General features: G+C 40.8%; 2 protein-coding genes and 1 non-coding gene across 3 annotated transcripts in view; 2 read left to right on the plus strand and 1 right to left on the minus strand.

The window, feature by feature from the left end:
• The window catches only part of spag17 (sperm associated antigen 17), a 32,927-nt gene extending 26,340 nt beyond the window's left edge, over positions 1–6,587 (plus strand). Inside the window, exons 37-50 of the mRNA XM_030075740.1 lie at positions 72–185; positions 574–625; positions 981–1,053; positions 1,343–1,387; positions 1,669–1,762; positions 2,517–2,622; positions 2,924–2,963; positions 3,390–3,454; positions 4,235–4,371; positions 5,055–5,233; positions 5,656–5,716; positions 5,867–6,014; positions 6,194–6,358; positions 6,465–6,587. Coding sequence (XP_029931600.1) covers positions 72–185; positions 574–625; positions 981–1,053; positions 1,343–1,387; positions 1,669–1,762; positions 2,517–2,622; positions 2,924–2,963; positions 3,390–3,454; positions 4,235–4,371; positions 5,055–5,233; positions 5,656–5,716; positions 5,867–6,014; positions 6,194–6,358; positions 6,465–6,496 — 1,311 coding nt within the window. The 3' untranslated portion in view covers positions 6,497–6,587. The remainder of the gene's footprint in view (positions 1–71; positions 186–573; positions 626–980; positions 1,054–1,342; positions 1,388–1,668; positions 1,763–2,516; positions 2,623–2,923; positions 2,964–3,389; positions 3,455–4,234; positions 4,372–5,054; positions 5,234–5,655; positions 5,717–5,866; positions 6,015–6,193; positions 6,359–6,464) is intronic.
• Positions 6,588–7,247: 660 nt separating this feature from the next.
• Positions 7,248–7,348, minus strand: trnay-gua (transfer RNA tyrosine (anticodon GUA)). The gene is made up of 2 exons: positions 7,312–7,348; positions 7,248–7,283 (listed from the first exon to the last, which is right to left on the minus strand). It is a non-coding gene; the product is annotated as a tRNA-Tyr (tRNA).
• Positions 7,349–8,237: 889 nt separating this feature from the next.
• The window catches only part of LOC115376609 (transmembrane protein 151B), a 21,585-nt gene continuing 12,472 nt past the window's right edge, over positions 8,238–17,350 (plus strand). The window contains exon 1 of the mRNA XM_030076309.1: positions 8,238–8,306. Within this exon, the coding sequence (XP_029932169.1) occupies positions 8,238–8,306 (69 nt within the window). The remainder of the gene's footprint in view (positions 8,307–17,350) is intronic.

Consider the following 17,350-nt stretch of genomic DNA (forward strand, 5'->3'; position numbering starts at 1 on the left):
CTTGGGACACACGACTTGCAGTTTGACTTCAGGGATTCTATCAAAACCTTGGAAACTGCCTGTGACTGTAGGAATACATGGAGAGCGTGTTGCAGAGGGAGCAGCTATCAGAGGATATGAAACTTAAAGACCCCCGCACTGAAGAGGAGAGAGCCCGTGCCAGTGACCTGCTCAACCTTGTTCTGGTAAACACACACACACACACAAAAGAAATGTAGATGCATGTCATTTTGGAGATATATTAGCCATGTCTTTTTTGTTTTTGTTTTTTTGTTTTTTTTTTTGTTTTCCAAAAAATCTGGTGACTGTAAACATTCACAAATATTATGATACTCTTGACAAGTAATATTATGAGCAGTGCCGGCTCTGCCTATGTTGGCGCCCTAGGCGAAATTACTTCCTTGCACCCTTCCATGCTACTACACTACTACTATGAGAAAAAAAAAGCAAAGTAGTAAACACACACACACACACACACACACGCGCGCACACACACACACACACAATTCATATACTGTATATGTTAATTTAGACAAGCAGAAGTTATAAGTAAGAGAAAGATATATTTTTCAGTCTCTTCCAGAGGCAGAGCATCCAGGCCATTGCATTGAGAAGAGGAATTCAGGTGGGTGGCTGCTTGAGTGTTCGTTAAAATATTGTTGGAAAACTGCTGTGTGTATGTTGCCACATATGGATTTAATTAGATTTAAGGAGAGATGTTCATTTTGGAAATGTGAGGTAGAGATGATAAAGGTATGATACGGTCCGGGTAAGATCTTAAGTAGTCAGGGTTTAGTTATGGATTAGTGGTTATTCACCAAACTTAAGCTTAGTGTGTTGGTTTTTGTTGCCCACTATGTGCTATATAAGAATCAACATGCATCTACATTTCTTTTGTGTGTGTGTGTGTGTGTGTGTGTGTGTGTGTGTGTGTGTGTGTGTGTGTGTGTGTGTGTGTGTGTGTGTGTGTGTGTCCACAGTGGACATAGCCAGCCTGTACAGCCAAGTGGTTTCGCAGTCACAAACTTCAGAGGACACACCTGAGGCTGCTAGGTAGGACAGATTGCACTGGCAGACATGAATGAATATATACAAAACAAGCCTTAGATAGATATAATGCATTGTCATGTTGCCTAGAGTTACATCCCAAATTATTTTCTAAATTTTACCTACTGTTCCGAACTATTTTAAAACTCACCTTGAAGACACATACAGTAATATTTGAACTTTTTGAGATGTGTTTGTCTGGCTCTTGAACTGCTCAAAATGTGGTCTCAGTTTCTATTTTACCCACTCATTACATAAATGTAAATCATCTCCTCTGATCTCCTCCCCTCTCTAGTAATGGAAAGGAATCACAGTGGACGAAAAGACTTGCACAGCACAGGTAATCTGTTTGCTTGTCTCTCCTACTCTCTTATTCCTCCTTGGAGGAAAGCAAAATAAATGCATACAAGCCCACTGTGTCTAAAAAATGTCTACAGCAGTTTCTGCAGCTCTACTGATGGATTGATGCAGGGCTGGAAAATAATGGGAAGTTCTGATGATAATCTGTTACTGCTCTGTATTCGCGCTAGTTCAACTGTTAAATAATTCTCTTGTTCGGTAATTTCATCTACATCTTTGTGTGTGTGTGTGTGTGTGTGTGTGTGTGTGTGTGTGTTGCAGACAGGAGTTGTGTGAGGATAAGGCTTATAGAGAGATTCTGCGGAACAGGATCATTGTTCCTTATTTCCACCCAGAAAACACACCATTACACCAGGTACTCTATGTGTACAACAAGACATCTACTCAGCATAAGACCTCTCTGTATCATTGACTGGGAGGAAAGGAAGAAGGCTAGTCCGTAATATATATTTGGTTTATTAATGTTCGCCATTCTTCTTGTTTGCCATCCATAGACTTATAAACAATGCGGTACATCCTCTAGAATCAGAATCAGTTCTGATTAATTCAATAATTAATTTACAGTTGGGTAATATTGACTTAATTTGCTTTCATGGCCTAATTTGATTTTATGACATAATTTGTTTTTAACTTTATTTCAGTGGCTGAATTTGTTTTAAGATGTTTTATTTTGTTCTAATGTTTTAATTTGTCTGATGTTGTGCAACTTGTTTTCATTTATAATGTCTTAATTTGTTTTCAGCTTGCTTTATTTTGTTACAATGTCTTCATTTGTGTGATGTTGTGCAGCACTTGTTTTATTTAAATTTTGCTATAGAAATAAACAGACCTATTAACTACTGTGTGGAGGAAATTTTGGCGTTATAAATCTGAAATTCATAGCGATCAGCAAGTAATGGCTATGATGCCTATAGCCTGCTGTATATATGGAATATTAGACTGCAATATTTCTGCATTACATAGCATAGTTTGTATAAAGAATGTTGGGTTGGGAAAATGTTTCTGTCACCATTGGTTTTATTCCAGAACTTTGCATCTCTGAAGCAAATTCTGTTGCTGAATGAATACACAGTGAAGGACACACAGCTGTGTGGTGCCTGTTTTTCCAGAGTCACCAGCAAACACCAGATATGAGGAGGCTCACCATGGATCTCCCTCCATGTCCCAGGACAGACGATGCTGAGGCCTTTCTGCAAGATGCCCCACAAGAAAACCGTAAATGAAGGGTTCACTGGCATATTTTGGTGGCACTTACTAGTGGAGCAGTTTTGCCAGTATTAGGTTAATTTGTTAATTTTAAAACATGTCCAGTCCACTCAATATTGTGTAAAGAGCAGTTAAAACTGAATACAATTGGAAAAACAAAAAATGTATTTTTAATGTTAGAAATATGCTGAAATGCTAAAATAAAAGTATCAGTTATAGATTCAATGACCCACAAACATAGCATATTGTACATATACATCTGTATAGTGTGTGTGTGTGTGTGTGTGTGTGTGTGTGTGTGTCCCTGCAGCTCAGCGACCCTTGAATCCAACGCCCTCTCATGCAGCAAGGTATTTAAAAGAAGAGGATGTTGTCGACAGTGGCTTGATATCTATTAATTCTTTGCACTGTAACACTGAACGTTGGACTATAATTGTAGTCAGATGAACTGGAATGAGTGAATCTCACTTCAAAATCTGACATCTAAGTGGAAAATTTCATCATCATGTCTAGATTAGCCAATCAACTCATAAGCAGAACTGGATAGTAAAGCATTACTCAGCAATGCATTTTATCAGTTAGAATGCTTTCTTCAGTTAGTGTGTAAAGTAAATTGGGAAATACTACATTAGCCAGTTTGAAAGAATAATTTACTTCATTTCCTAAGTTGTAGTATGTAAAAATTACCAATGTTAATCTCCCATATCAAATCCACTGACTTTATTTGCATTTACTGGTGTGACGCTGTTTGACCTTTCCTGGTGTTTTGCTTGTAGTCATGTGGCACAAAGTGACGTGATGCCTGCAGGGAGACCCACCAACCCCACGCCTCAGACTGCAGGTTTGTCTCACTATTACTGCAACCTCACCTTCCTCTGTTAGTTAATACAGAGATCTATCCCCACTCCCACCAGCTTTCACTCCAACTGTCACCCCACAAAGACTTTGATAAATGGTAGAGCCATTTCGCAAGTCACTATTTTCAGATTAATGTATTCAGATGACCATGCGCACAAAGCACATGACCATGACCAACAGTATGATCAGTTAAGAATTCCAGTGAAGGCTCATGTTGAGGGCATAGCTTGAGTTAGATTTGAAACGTTATCAAGTAAGCAAGTACAGTAAACCTGTGCCATTTATCTTGAAGATAACGGCACAAGGACACACTGACTATACCTACTTTATAGCTTACATTAGGGTGCTCATGTGGAGTTCACAATTGAGCTGGTGGATCTGGGACTTTAAATCACCTATAAAGGGGATGACGAGCACGACTCCACCCTGATCTCAACAGCTTTCTTCAAATGGAAGCAGTCCGTTGTAGTGTGGATGGTCTATGATACATTTCAGTTGCAACAACCCCTGACATCAAAACTACATTATGACCGAGGTCACAGCCACTCGCCTAAAAAAACAGGGAAGAAGCCTTGTTTGTATTGGGAATAGGACTGTTTGTTTGTGATTTGTGAAATCACAAACAAATCTATACCCTCATAATTACAGTTTGCTGGAATTTGTCTCTTTCTGTCTATGTGTTCCATTCAGCAGATTTAATCTATAGTTTGTGTGTGCATATATGGCTGTAGTATGTGTATTTGTGTGTGTTTGTCCATGCCAGGTGACAGCAGTTTGAGGGGCTCATCTGGGCAGTGTAAGTCAGTCCATTTGGATGTGACTGGAAACCCTAGGAGGACTAAAGTCTGTCTACCAACCTCCATCCTCACATCCAAGCCCTGCAGCATACCCAATCAACAGGTAACACACACACAAACACACACACAAAGGATGCATACTAGAGTGTCAACAGAAATAAACTCTTTGCACATTATTATTAATACAACTCCATGACCACATTTCAAAATTCAGAAGATACAATCACAAATTTGAAAATGTAGCTTGAGAGTAAGCCATCGACTATGATTACAATAGGTACAACCATGGCCTACATAACTTATTAATCAAGGGGTAATATTTTAACCAATCAGAACTGTTATAGACAAATTATATCCTACTCCGTTAGCTTAACACTTAATACAACTCTAAAAAGAACCACTTTTAAACTGTATGCACCAAGTGTGTATTTGTCAGTAAAGAGCAAACAAAAATAAACCACATCAGCTCATGGATGGTGAAAAGCACCCTGAGAAACTTGGAGTGATATGTACAGGCAATGATATGTGATTTCACAACAGATTTTACTTTCTTTTCTATTCTCTTTTGCTGTGTTCAGTGACTAGCAATTTTCTGCCAAACATTTTAAATGGAGTCACGTAAAACTGGGGATATTAATGTTCTGCATACTCACCCACTCTCTCTCTCTTGCTGTCATTCACTCTCTCTTACTCTCTCTGTCTCTCTCTCTCTCTCACACACACACACACACACAACCAACACATGTATGTATGCATACATCACAGTGTCTGAAACTTCTTTTCCAGTTCCTGTCAGTGGAGGAGCCCGTGAGGAGGAAATGTCGAACAATTTCGCTGATCAATCCAAATTCCATAGCCAGAGGTTTTGAGCTCCGCCCGTCCAGTGTTGACTTTGGGAAGCTCAGGGAGGGCACCTTGTATGCTGTTACCGTGGTGATGACAAATGTGGGCGTTGACACCTGCAGGTCAGACATAACAGAATAGATGGATGAATGGATCGGGATTAAAAGTAAATCATTAAAGTTCCCTGGAATTGGAATCACAATGCAAAAAGCCCCTTACAAAAGAAAATGTGGAAGTAGAGAGGTCACATGGTTTCCATAACTATGGGAATGTTTTTTCTGCTCATCTGTAAGCACAACTGAAAATGGTCAAAAGTCAAAGGTACAAAAGTGGCTATTTAATTGTCCCTTCATTAATAGAAAATATGGTGTCACATGCTCCAGCACGGATGCTGTATGACTGTATGAAGACATTTGACAGCTTTGATTTGAAATTTTCCTTTACATCAGGACAAAACAAGCACTGTGGGTCACCTGAGAGTTTGAAGAGAGAACCTTGACCTGTAACTATTTGTGGTTTCTTGGTATCTGTTTCCCTGCACCAGGTTCACTGTGAAACAACCTCCTCCTGCTTCAGGCCTGCGAGTCATCTACAACCCAGGGCCTGTAAGTTTTCATCTTGGTGGGATGCATGAGCGTGAAATGTGTGTTATATAACTTTGGAGTCATCATCAGCAGAATTTATTGAAATTCCCATCCCTGCGGTTTATACTGCAATATAAGTAATATACAGTCTGTCTGTCTGTGTGGTGTTAGGTGGCTGCAGGTTTGCAGGTTCAGCTGCACGTTCAGCTGTTTGCCATGTCTGCAGTCCAAGAGGGAGAGGCAGAGCCAAAGAACTACATTTCCCAGAACATTCCCATCCTCACTGAGACTGAGATCCTCTACCTACCCGTCACCGCTAATATCCTTTACACACCTTAAGATATATTTAAATTTGGTAGGCATTTTTTCCCCTTTAGTGTACATAGCCTGGCTTTGGTCGGTAACTGGCTTTGTCTAGCAATTAATCTTCAACACTGCCTTTTTGTCCCTCTGTGCTCCACATTCAGTATGTTTTTGGCCCTTAACCTAAATCATCACCCATCCTTCCTGATAAGCTCTATGACCGTTGGCTTAATCACCAAACCAATCCACACAAGAAATGTTCCAGGGTCCATCAGCTGTCTTCCACCCCGCCAGTGAGACGGGGAGCACAGCTGTCCCACAGACAACCCCCTCCTCTGACCTCCTCTGCAGCAGACCTAGGTTGGTATCCTACCTACACTAATAAAACAAAAAGATAATCTTAAAAACTACTTCTCTGGAAAAATATGATTTATATAACTGATGCATTATTGTTTGCACATTTCAGAAGAACATCTGAATCCTACCACGAGTGTCTGAGGAATATGCATCACTCATCTTGAATCAGATTTCACTTCTTCCACTCAGGACCCGCTATTTCTCCCCTCAAAATGGAAAGATTGTTAAGGATGTGATGATGATTATTATTTTATCTCTGTCACCAAATAAATTTTCTTATCAATGCTGTAATTGTGTGTGTGTGTGTGTGTGTGTGTGTGTGTGTGTGTGTGTGTGTGTGTGTGCGCGCGCCCGCCTGCCCCGCGTGTGAGCAATTGAAGCAGCTGGGTAACCAGACAGGCGTCTGAATTGATCTCAACATCTGTGCCCCTTTCAGTCGGCTAATTTAGCTGGTCTGATCCTCGCTGAATGTAAAACTGACAGTCATCTGAAGTCATTCATTTGTTTTTCAGACAAAGCTACAGTAGGATTCTCCTTTCGTTCTCTTGGACACTTGTGTTGTTGCTTGCTCACTGCAGGAGGGTCAGGGCCACTTACAGAACAGCAACCCTTAAGGTTGTAGGAGTTCAGTGTCTTGTTCAAGGGCACTTCAGCAGGAAGCTTGAGGATACATGGGGCTTATACCTGTGGCTACTGGTTGACCTCTTACCCCTTAGACTAGTAACAATGAGATTATGTATCCTATGCATAAATTAGAAAAAATTACGATGTGCTTCTTTTTAAAAAGCAAGATAAATATCTAGTAGAGGTCCCTCCACTTGCCAGGATAAGGAAGGTGTCACACACAGAACTGGCTGGAAAGGAGGCTTTTTCATTATCACACTTTAAAATGTCCTTCGAGCCGGAGTCGAACCAGCGACCTAAGGATTTCAGCTTTTCAGCACTGTTTAGTCCACCTACAGTCCTCCGCTCTACCAACTGAGCTATCGAAGGGTTGTTCGTGTATTTTGAGTTTCTTATTTACAATTTCCTATAGAGAATATGTACGTTGATGAATGAAATTTTATGATTATAATGCCTGTATAAAGTCTGTGCGTGTGCGTATTTGCGGGATACCCTGTCCCTGTGCATGTACGCAGGTGGTGGACCCGAGGCACCGTAGTGATAGATGGTAGTGGTATGTGACGTCAATGAAGACACATCGAAAGGTGCAACCGTGACCTGCACGGGACGAAATAAAGTTGGGACAGTTATCCTGCCCCGGATTTTGTGTGGCGACGCTTCGTGTTTTTTCGACGCGATACTCGTTCAAATTTGGTAAACCACAGATCGTCCTATTTGTTTTTTTTGTGTTTTTTTTTACGTCTGTCCTGCAGCGTCCCGAGCGCACAAGCGTCTCTCATCCCTCTACCCCTGTGCAGCTGGTGAAACCGTTGGCTCTCGTGCGCTGTCACTCACGCGCACGCACGCACGCACACACACACTCAAGCTCATAGCTCGAGCATCACGAGAAGCAGCAAGAGCAGCAAGAAGGGCAGCGGGCACCCACGGTTGATGTTTCGTTAAATTTTGCTTTTGCCGGAGAGAAGTAAAGGATGGAGCGGGTGGAGGAGAAACACCGAGCGGGTTGAGAGAGGGGAGAGCGGAGGAGAGAGAGAGAAGGAGGTTGCGAGGGTGGGCGACGTATGAATTTGGAATAGATGATGCTTATTTGCCGCAGGCCCCGCCATCGTGAAATAGGATACCGACTTGCGGCGGATGGGGTGACCGAGCCTGCTGCTCCGCCGGGGAGGTCCCTGCCTTCGGCCGTTACCGGGGTAGGAACTGCCCGGGCCCGGTTCTAAGGAAGGAAGGGAGGAAGGAAGGCAAGGAAGGAGGGAAAATGCAGACGGAAGAGGAGACGGCGACCGCAGAAGAGCCCATTTTGGAGGAAGGGGCAGGGAGAGAGCAGGTAAGGAAGGAACTATTTATCTCTTTCGCCCGCCTCCCCCCTGCGCGCGCTCACCTCCCGTGTTTGTGTGTAAACAGAAAAGGGGTCTAGGTGAAGTTGAACAGATTTTCCTCCAGTAACCACCTTGCTGCTGATGTCATAGCTCCCGGGACAGTGATCGTTACTCCTTGGTCTTTCCCATAAACAACCATTCATTTCTGCATCACGCACCCACATAATGCATCCTCTCTGTAGGCATTTTCACTGTCAAAACACTGACTGTGGCAGTGTGGGGGATTTGTCATGTTTCTGTCAGCCCTGGTTTCAGCGAGAGGAAGGACACGGGACAGGACCTTGGCCTTAATGAGAGCGGTGATGATGCTGTGGTTTGGGTAAACAGAGAGGGGAGGGTAATGCTGAATTCAAACATGCTTCCATATCTAGAAATAAATCCATAATACTGATGCAACACCTATGACAATGCTATATATAATGTATTCCTTGTGGGGACTGTCAGGGAAGACAGTGGTAAACATTATATAAAACATTATATATGCATATGATATGTGATGACACACACACACACACACACACACACACACACACATATATATATATACACACACACACACATACATATACATATATACATACATATATGTATATAGATAGATAGATAGATAGATAGATGGATAGACACACACACACTGTATAGCACTTGGACACCTGCCCATGAGGTAGGGGTCCACCTGCTTGCTTACTAGCAGTTCACCCAAGTGTCTGGTACCAATGAAGACAGTTTATTGACTATATAGGGAAAATCTCTCTCCACTTGCAACCCCTTTACAGGGTGGTCAAAGCATAAGGATTTGGTGTCTTGCATAAGGGCACATAGGCAGGACAAATGGTTACATACACAGCGGCTTGAAGCTGAATTCCCTGTTTGCAGGGCAGGTCTCCCTGTTCAGTACATCACCATGCTGCCTTTTATTCTGCTGCACCTGTTTTATAGTTAAAAAAGGAAGACAAACAGAGTGCATATGCAATAGCTATAAGTCAGCTGACAGAGAAAACAAGTCCAGGGTGTGCTACTTTTTAGGACCAGGGTGGGGTCTAATGAGTAATTAAGGATGTGGGCACATCATTGTCCCGCCGTACTCCATGATATATCTTGACATGATAAGGTGACTACTCTTTGCATTGGTGTAATGTAGCTAAAGAGGTGGTAAGGAGGTGGGTGCATTATTACCCTGCTGAATGGGACATTACCATGAAACATCAGTCAAGTGATACTAAGGGATAAAACCATTGCCCCCCCCCCCCCCCCCCCCCCCCCCCCCCCCTCCAGTGTACACCAGTGTAATTGCCACAGTCAGAACCTTTTACTTGTTTTCAAAAACCAATTAACTACATAATCTGTTATTACAAATGAGTTGAATGGTAATTTTTAGTAATTTCTTATCACAATTACACAGCTATTTATTACATTAAACTGAGGGTTATTTACACTTTTTCCCTCAGGGTGCACTGTTTCATATGTCATTACATGATAGGCTAAATGAAACTTAAAGGTATAGTTCACCCCAAAATAGAAAAAGGGCATTATCTACTCACTCTCATGTCAATTGAAATACCTCACAAGTTTGTATATTCACATACAAAAATCGAGTTTGTGGTGGTCTGTATCAGCCTTCTCCAAAGCAACAGAAAGTGCCTGGTCCTTCAGAGTTAAGTACATTTTACACTACATTCTACTGTAAAATGACTGGAAATTTATTGCAGGTAGCAGAATCCATGTGTTCTGAAGTCAAATGTTCCCATTTTTATACATTATTTCCTAGATTTTTTGTACTTAAAGTATTCTGCACTACTCCAGTTCCTGCAAGATGTGATATTCTCACCCTGTTCAGCTTTTAGTTGTGATGTATAAACAAAACAACTTTCAGCGAAGAAACTTGTCAAAGTATAAATTTGAAAACAGATGCAAATGTTTTCCTCTTCATTCTGCTAATGGAACACAAAGCAGGTTTCTAAATCTTGGTTTACAAAGTAGCCATCAAAAAGATACTTTTGTTTCATGTTCCATTTTGTCATTTCTGTCCAAATATACGGCTTTCAAACTTGGAGGAGCACATAAAGGCAGCAAGAGTCTTCCACCACATTTCTGTAGGGTGACTAGAGCTTTGTGAGTGCAGAAAATGTAGGAGATAATGAGGTAAGTATTGGACTTTCAAATACAGAGTGCAGTCATTTGGTTTCACAATATATTCGAATAGGCTGTTTGGAGCAATTCTGTGGTCATTTTTTGGCCTTTTTACAACTCTTTTGGAGTTGTAAAAAGGAGGCAGACATTTTGCATTGACTTGTATGCTATATTGACCCACAAATTGCACTGTTTTTTAAAGTGACACAAGGCCCAAAATTTTGGGGGGTGCACAATTCTTTGAGCATTGTCTGTGCATCAGGGACCTGCATGAGTCAGACTTTTGAAACCTGTGCCCCTCCCACACACACATACCATACACACCCAGCAACCTATATATACAGTATAATCAATTACATCCTGCAAACTGAACCCACCCATTGATTCAGGACCTGACCTGTGCCCCATCCACATACACTATAGGTGTGGTTTAGGGGTGACAGTTACTATTCCCTACCCTTAAGGTAGAAAAACATTTAGTTATAGAAAGAAATAGCCTACCTTAAAAGCAAGAATCTACATTACTTCATAACACAAATCTCATAGGCTAATAGGTGTTAATTTCATCATTGTAATTGATCATTTGGAACATAACAGCACGCTGGAGTTGAATAGGATATTGATTTACCTTTGTAAGTGATGTAGGGCTTTAGTCTAAAATGTTCTCCTTCATGGTTGCGCAATGCGCCTGCATGACTTTGATCAGTGACAATGGGTCAGTGTGATTTTGTGTTTTTGAACAGGCAGGCTAGCTGTCTTTTAGAGCTAGTGTATACATTTTAGATAGTAGTAATAGAGCATATCTTGAACGAACTGTTGTGACTGTGAATAAGAGTAAAGAGAGAGTGTAGACATGCATAGTCACACAAACACAGCTAAAAATGGAAAATCCTATAGACTACTATAAATTATAAACTGTACCCAAACTGCATAGTTTCTGTCTTGGCCCGCACCTGAACCCATACATAAAACCAAAACAAAAATGCATCCACTAGCTGTGCATTTTTTAGGTTGCCAGTCAGTTACTCCAGATGTACATTATCAGCACATCTAGCCAAGATGCAAATTAAGTACATTCAAAGCATGAAACCTTTTCTAAAACTATCCTGTGTAACTAGAATCTTCTTCCTTAGTTTTTAGAATTGGCTATACAAGAAAGACCTAAGAGAGGAGTGAGGTGTAGAATTGACAGACTTTAACAGACTTTTGGCAGGATACTAACACTAATTTAAGGCCCTGGGCACTTAAAATGAAGAGTTACTGAGCCTGTTAAACAATGCCTGAGTTCCTTCTGCCAGTCTTCCTCTCCTGTTATACATGTCTGCAGCACAGAGATTGCAAGTGCAATGAATTTGGTCTGCATCTGTTCTCTGCCTCCATTACTCTCAGTCATCCTCCCTTCTTGGTTTCCTTCCTCTTACAGGAGTGCAGAACACCACTCTCTCTCTCTCTCTCTCTCTCTCTCTCTCTCTCTCTCTCTCTCTCTCTCTCTCTCTCTCTCTCTCTCCCTCCCTCCCTCCCTCTCAAACATTTGCACACCCATATCCTCACTTACCTTCTCTAGCTCTGGCTCATGTCGGTCTGTGTGCATGCATACACACACACACACAAGCAGCATCATAAATGCAGGCATGCGCTCACTCACATTCACACTAATAATGGGGAAGTGGCTAGCATGCAGCTGAAGTTAGGCTGCAATAGAAGAAGACAGTAAAAAGATTCTAGTAGACTGACTGAAATGGTCTGAAATTATGTAGAGCAGTGAACACTTTGACCACCAGGTAGTCTGTGCTTAATGAGATAAATGAAGAAAAAGGTGATAAACCAAAGGACAGGGGCAAGTTTTGTTATGATGGAAACCGCTGTTTTATTGTGAATGAATTTTTGGTGTAGAATTGGAAACTCTGGGATTAGTCGTCAATAGAGGCTCACTATGGCTGTGTTTGACAGTTCTGCCATATTGTAAACAAGCAGCCATTTCACTCCTGTAGTAATCAGATTTGATTAACCCTGTCCTTGTTTGACCTTCATATGCTAAATACTAATCAGGATCTAAAATGAAGACCCGCTAAATGCCAAATTAGTTCTTTAGTGGATAAATAAGAAATGGATAAATGGATAACATTTGAATGCATCTGTTATCTTTGGTCTTTGCCTGCTCCAAAATGATGTCCTTACCTACTGCTGTGCACTCCTCTCCGGCTGTGACCCAGTCAAATCAAAGTGAAAAATGTTTTCCCTAGTGAGGAGATGCTGCCTGGAGAGATCACAGTAAGTGATATCCAGGAGACTACAGCAGCACATAGCTTTCTGTGTGGCCAAAACCAATGTTTTGAAGCCATTGTGAAAGTGGAAAAAGAACTGGAAATTCTACATGCATTGGAGGAGGCACATGGTTGTCTGCACCCTCCCCAGGTCTGAGAATGGGACATGACTAAATTGGGAGAAAATGGAGAAAGAATGCAAATTAATATATATAATCAGCTATAGGCATATACATTAATAATAATTAAAAAAAAAAAAAAAAATCACCATTTTCCATCATATCTCCACCCTTTGCCTCCTTTTGGCTACCGTGGAACCAAAAACAACATGGTCATACTCAACATGGCATGTATCGTCTCACAACAAATACCAAAACAAAGCGCAGCGACTAAGCCCAAAAGACATGTAAAGAAATATGTTTTCAGGTAAGGGCCACAGAGTGATGGTTTGGCTCCATGTGTCATGGTTGGGACATGGAGAAAGAAAATAGCTAAAAACTCACATAAAAAAAAGCTTGTCGTTCAATACTACTCGTCAACATCACAAAGCCCAGTTGTACGGCCACTGTTTTATCATACATGAACAAAACAGAGACCTCACGTAACTGAAATGTTACTTTAGAGTTCAGAGGCAAAATGAAATATACATCCATCCATAGCATGTGTGCTGCCCTGCTAGCACAGTGAATGTAAGGCACTGTCTGATGACGTCGCTTCTCTTGTATCTAGGCAACACCGTTTAATAATATGTCTTAAAGGTACATTTCACAATTTCAGGTGTTACAACAGCATAGTGACAAATTTTCACAACAAACACTTCCATCTGAGCCGTGGTCAAAAGCAGAGTCCAGTGGCAGTGGGGCACAGGTATACTTTTAGTAGCAAATAAAAAGCTGGGCAAACAATGAATTGCAGTTTGTCACAGAATGCAATTCATTGCTGCTTCTAAGAATGGTGACAGTAATGTGTGCAGCTGTCTGTATGCGTATGTGTGAACTATTTTGACTGTTGTCAGCTTTTTTATGCATTTGTACATTTATATATACTGTCACAAGGCTCCTAACAGGTGTACATTTCCCTATTGCAGTGTAATCATAAAAACTGCAAAGGCTTTCCCAAGGTAATCCCAAATATCTGTACAAGCACTAGATGATGACAGGTGGCCATGTCCTGTAAGAGAATGAATGGGCTGCCTTACAGTATCTCTCACTCTGAAGGCCACTCACACACACAAAGTGCAACATTTTCTTTAACTTTCTCTGATCTGTCACTTTAAGTAGGCCCTGACTGCTGCTGTCATGGATATTGCCCTCATGAATAAGCTAATTTTGACCTAAAAATTACTAATAGGATTACTACACTATGAATCACTACATCTGTAAATTATCATTGGTGGATTATTAAGCATCAAAATAAAAGTGGTTCTAAACGCAATGCATTACACATGCTTAAAAAAAACATTATTTGTTATGAAGTAATGACATTTTCATCACATTAGCAGGTGTATACATATTTCCCCAACACAACAGCAGATTTATTCATTGTAACACAGTTTGTGGAAAAATGACATCTTGTGTTATTTGAACTGACACTCACACAGGCATGCTGAACATGACATCATTTTTTATGAGTGCACTGCAGGCATCCACACCACATTTTCCTCTCCTCACTTCCTCACCTCATTTGCCACCCACATGGTAGGATTGCTAATTATAGCTGCTCCAATCACACCTAACCAGTAGGACGAGAGACAGAGAGAGAAATGTGTTTTCTGGCAACACAGAACCTAATGCAACGAGTTCTGAGAGTATCCCCTCACAGAAGACAAATTTGGAATTTTTAAATGTCATTTATCCGTTATCAGAAATATACTCAGGCAAGAAAGATGGGAGATAGTGAGATGGCATGGCACACAGCAGAGACTGTAAGCTGAATGTGCATCCATGATCCTGTGAACATATGGTAGATGTCTTAGCCTCCAGAGCCACCAGAATGCTCAAATGTGAGAAGCTTAATCCGGCTCTGATGGAGACCTTGCCAAACGAAAGCATATTGTCGTGCTTGTCCTTGGGGGCGCCACCTGAAAAACATCTAAGAGCCTTTATTCAGTAAACACTGATCTAATGAGTCTATCCAACCTGAGCTACAGGGTAGATGTCAGCATGATGCTTTAAACAAGACACACTGTTACCATCATATTATAGCCAAATTGCATCTCAGTTGTCATATAATTTAATATACAGTAGACGCATTACGCAGCAAATAAACAACATACACATACAGATAAAGTCTCATTTCCTAGCTTTGAGGTGATTTAAGATGAGACAAAAGGGGAAATTATCCTCAGCTGGAGATTTAGGCGGTGCTAATAATACTGCATGTTATTATAGTAGATCAACCTTTACAGAGCCAGCTGGTTCCTGCATGGGATGAAAATAAAAACCCTCATTCAGGCTAATGTGTCTACTCTAAAAACAGTTCACAGTGGCAGTGATTCTTTTTTGGGAGGTGCAGTCATTTAGGATCAGTGTTAAATACTTAATAAGCTTTTGCTCTTTTTTAGCAGTGGGACCTTAGTAACAAGGTATAAATGCAAATTAAATTGTGCAGAGGATTTGGGATTGTGTGTGGCTGAGCTTCAGTGTTTGTTTTTTATTTTTTTTATTTTGAGCCCTCTTTGGCCTGCAAGGCCTATTTCAGTGTATTTCTGACTTCTGCACTTTTCTTTCTCCCCTCAACAACCTCCCTTCCCAACAGATTAGGATCAAAGATATTCTACTGACAAAATGGGCTTGGGGGAATGAGAGGCCATGGCACATTTACAGAAGAAAGTACATTCCACACCTAATTACTGATTGTTTGAAAATATTGCTTAAGGCTGTTAAGTTTTTGCTCTCACATAGCCTTGATTTGGATTTAAATCACATTATAGTTTTCTGAATATCATTTATCCTGCCCCCATGATCCTGATCAACACTCATTTCTACAATATGTATTTTACTTGTCATTAGTACTATTATTACTACTCCAATTGATATTATTCAGTCCTGCTACAATCAGACCTATAATTATCATTAGCACTATTCTCACTATCATTGTTCCGACTACTGCTACTATTATCAGAAGTTTTATTATCGCTATTAGTGTTATTATGATTACCACTGTTGTTGCAACACTATCAGTATTGTTGTTACTGCTATTATCACCACTGTATTACTATACAGACTTATGTTGAACTTGCATCGTTCTATGTCCTGCAATGTGCTCCTCCCTCCTCTCTCTCCCTCTCACTCTCTCTTTCTCTCTCTCTCTCTCTGTTTCTCTCTCTCTCTCTCTCTCCGTTCATCTCTCAACCCTTCTGGTCGAGGCAGATGGCCGCCCACCCAAAGCCAGGTTCTGCTTGAGGTTATTGGCCCTGTTAAAAGTGTTTTTCCCTCGCCACTGTTGCCTTGTGATTGTTCTTGAGGGAGATATTTTTGTCCATGGATTTGGCCAATATCTGTTGGGTTTCTGTAAAACGCCTTGAGATAACTTCTGTTATGATTTGACGCTGTACAGATAAAATTGAATTGAATTGAATTGTGCTTTGGTAAGGGGAGTACTCAGCTATAATGAATTTAGATGCTGAAGTTGTTATTCCTAAACTGATGTGTCTATGGTGCTGGGAGGGCAACAGAATTTTCCCATTGCAATATAACATCAGATACTCTGCATGCTCTATTTGGAGACCAGTAAATGCTAGACTATTAGCAGTAGTATCCATACATATAGTCAACATAGAAATTGTGCTGTAACGTTTTTGTGTTGGAATCCTGTTTTCTACTTCTTGAGAAAAACACCCTGATTGCAAACAAGGATAATATCCTTAATGTTTCAGCTGCCAGTGTTGCTCCAGAAACCTTGTCTTTTTGGTTCTGTTGATGAGCCAAAACTGAGCCAAGTTCAAACCAGATGCATCAAGGCTGTAGCAGCAACTGTCCTGCATGCACTCACATGTTTCATGCAGAGAATCTCGCTTTTTTCCAGTTGATCAACCATTTAATGGCAGACGGGTTATTATTGTTTTGATGTGTAGATATAATGATGAGCTTCTTCATTATCTTCTTCATTTTTAGACTTCTACAATGTGTGGAATAAATCATCCAACTTACGCCCCAAACTTTAACCTTTCATCTGTGCTCACATCTCAGTTATACTGCCACCAACCGGTAAAATGTGACGCAAAAAACGCCATGGCTCCTGCAGCTTTGATGTGTCACCTGATAGTTATCGAGCTCACTGAAAACAATTAGCCATATACATATACATGTGCAAATACATATATACAGTGGTGTGAAAAGGTGTTTGCCCCCTCCCTGATTTCGTTTGTCACACTTAAATGTTTCAGATCGTCAAACAAATTTAAATATTAGACAAAGATAACACAAGTAAACACAAAATGCAGTTTTTAAATGAAGGTTTTTATTATTAAGGGGGGAAAAAAATCCAAACCTACATGGCCCTGTGTGAAAAAGTGTTTGCCCCCCCTGTTAAAACATAACTTCACTATGGTTTATCACAGCTGAGTCCAATTTCTCTAGCCACAACCAGCCCTGATT

This window comes from Myripristis murdjan, chromosome 18, assembly GCF_902150065.1.
Source record: "Myripristis murdjan chromosome 18, fMyrMur1.1, whole genome shotgun sequence".
Taxonomy (NCBI): Eukaryota; Metazoa; Chordata; class Actinopteri; order Holocentriformes; family Holocentridae; genus Myripristis; species Myripristis murdjan.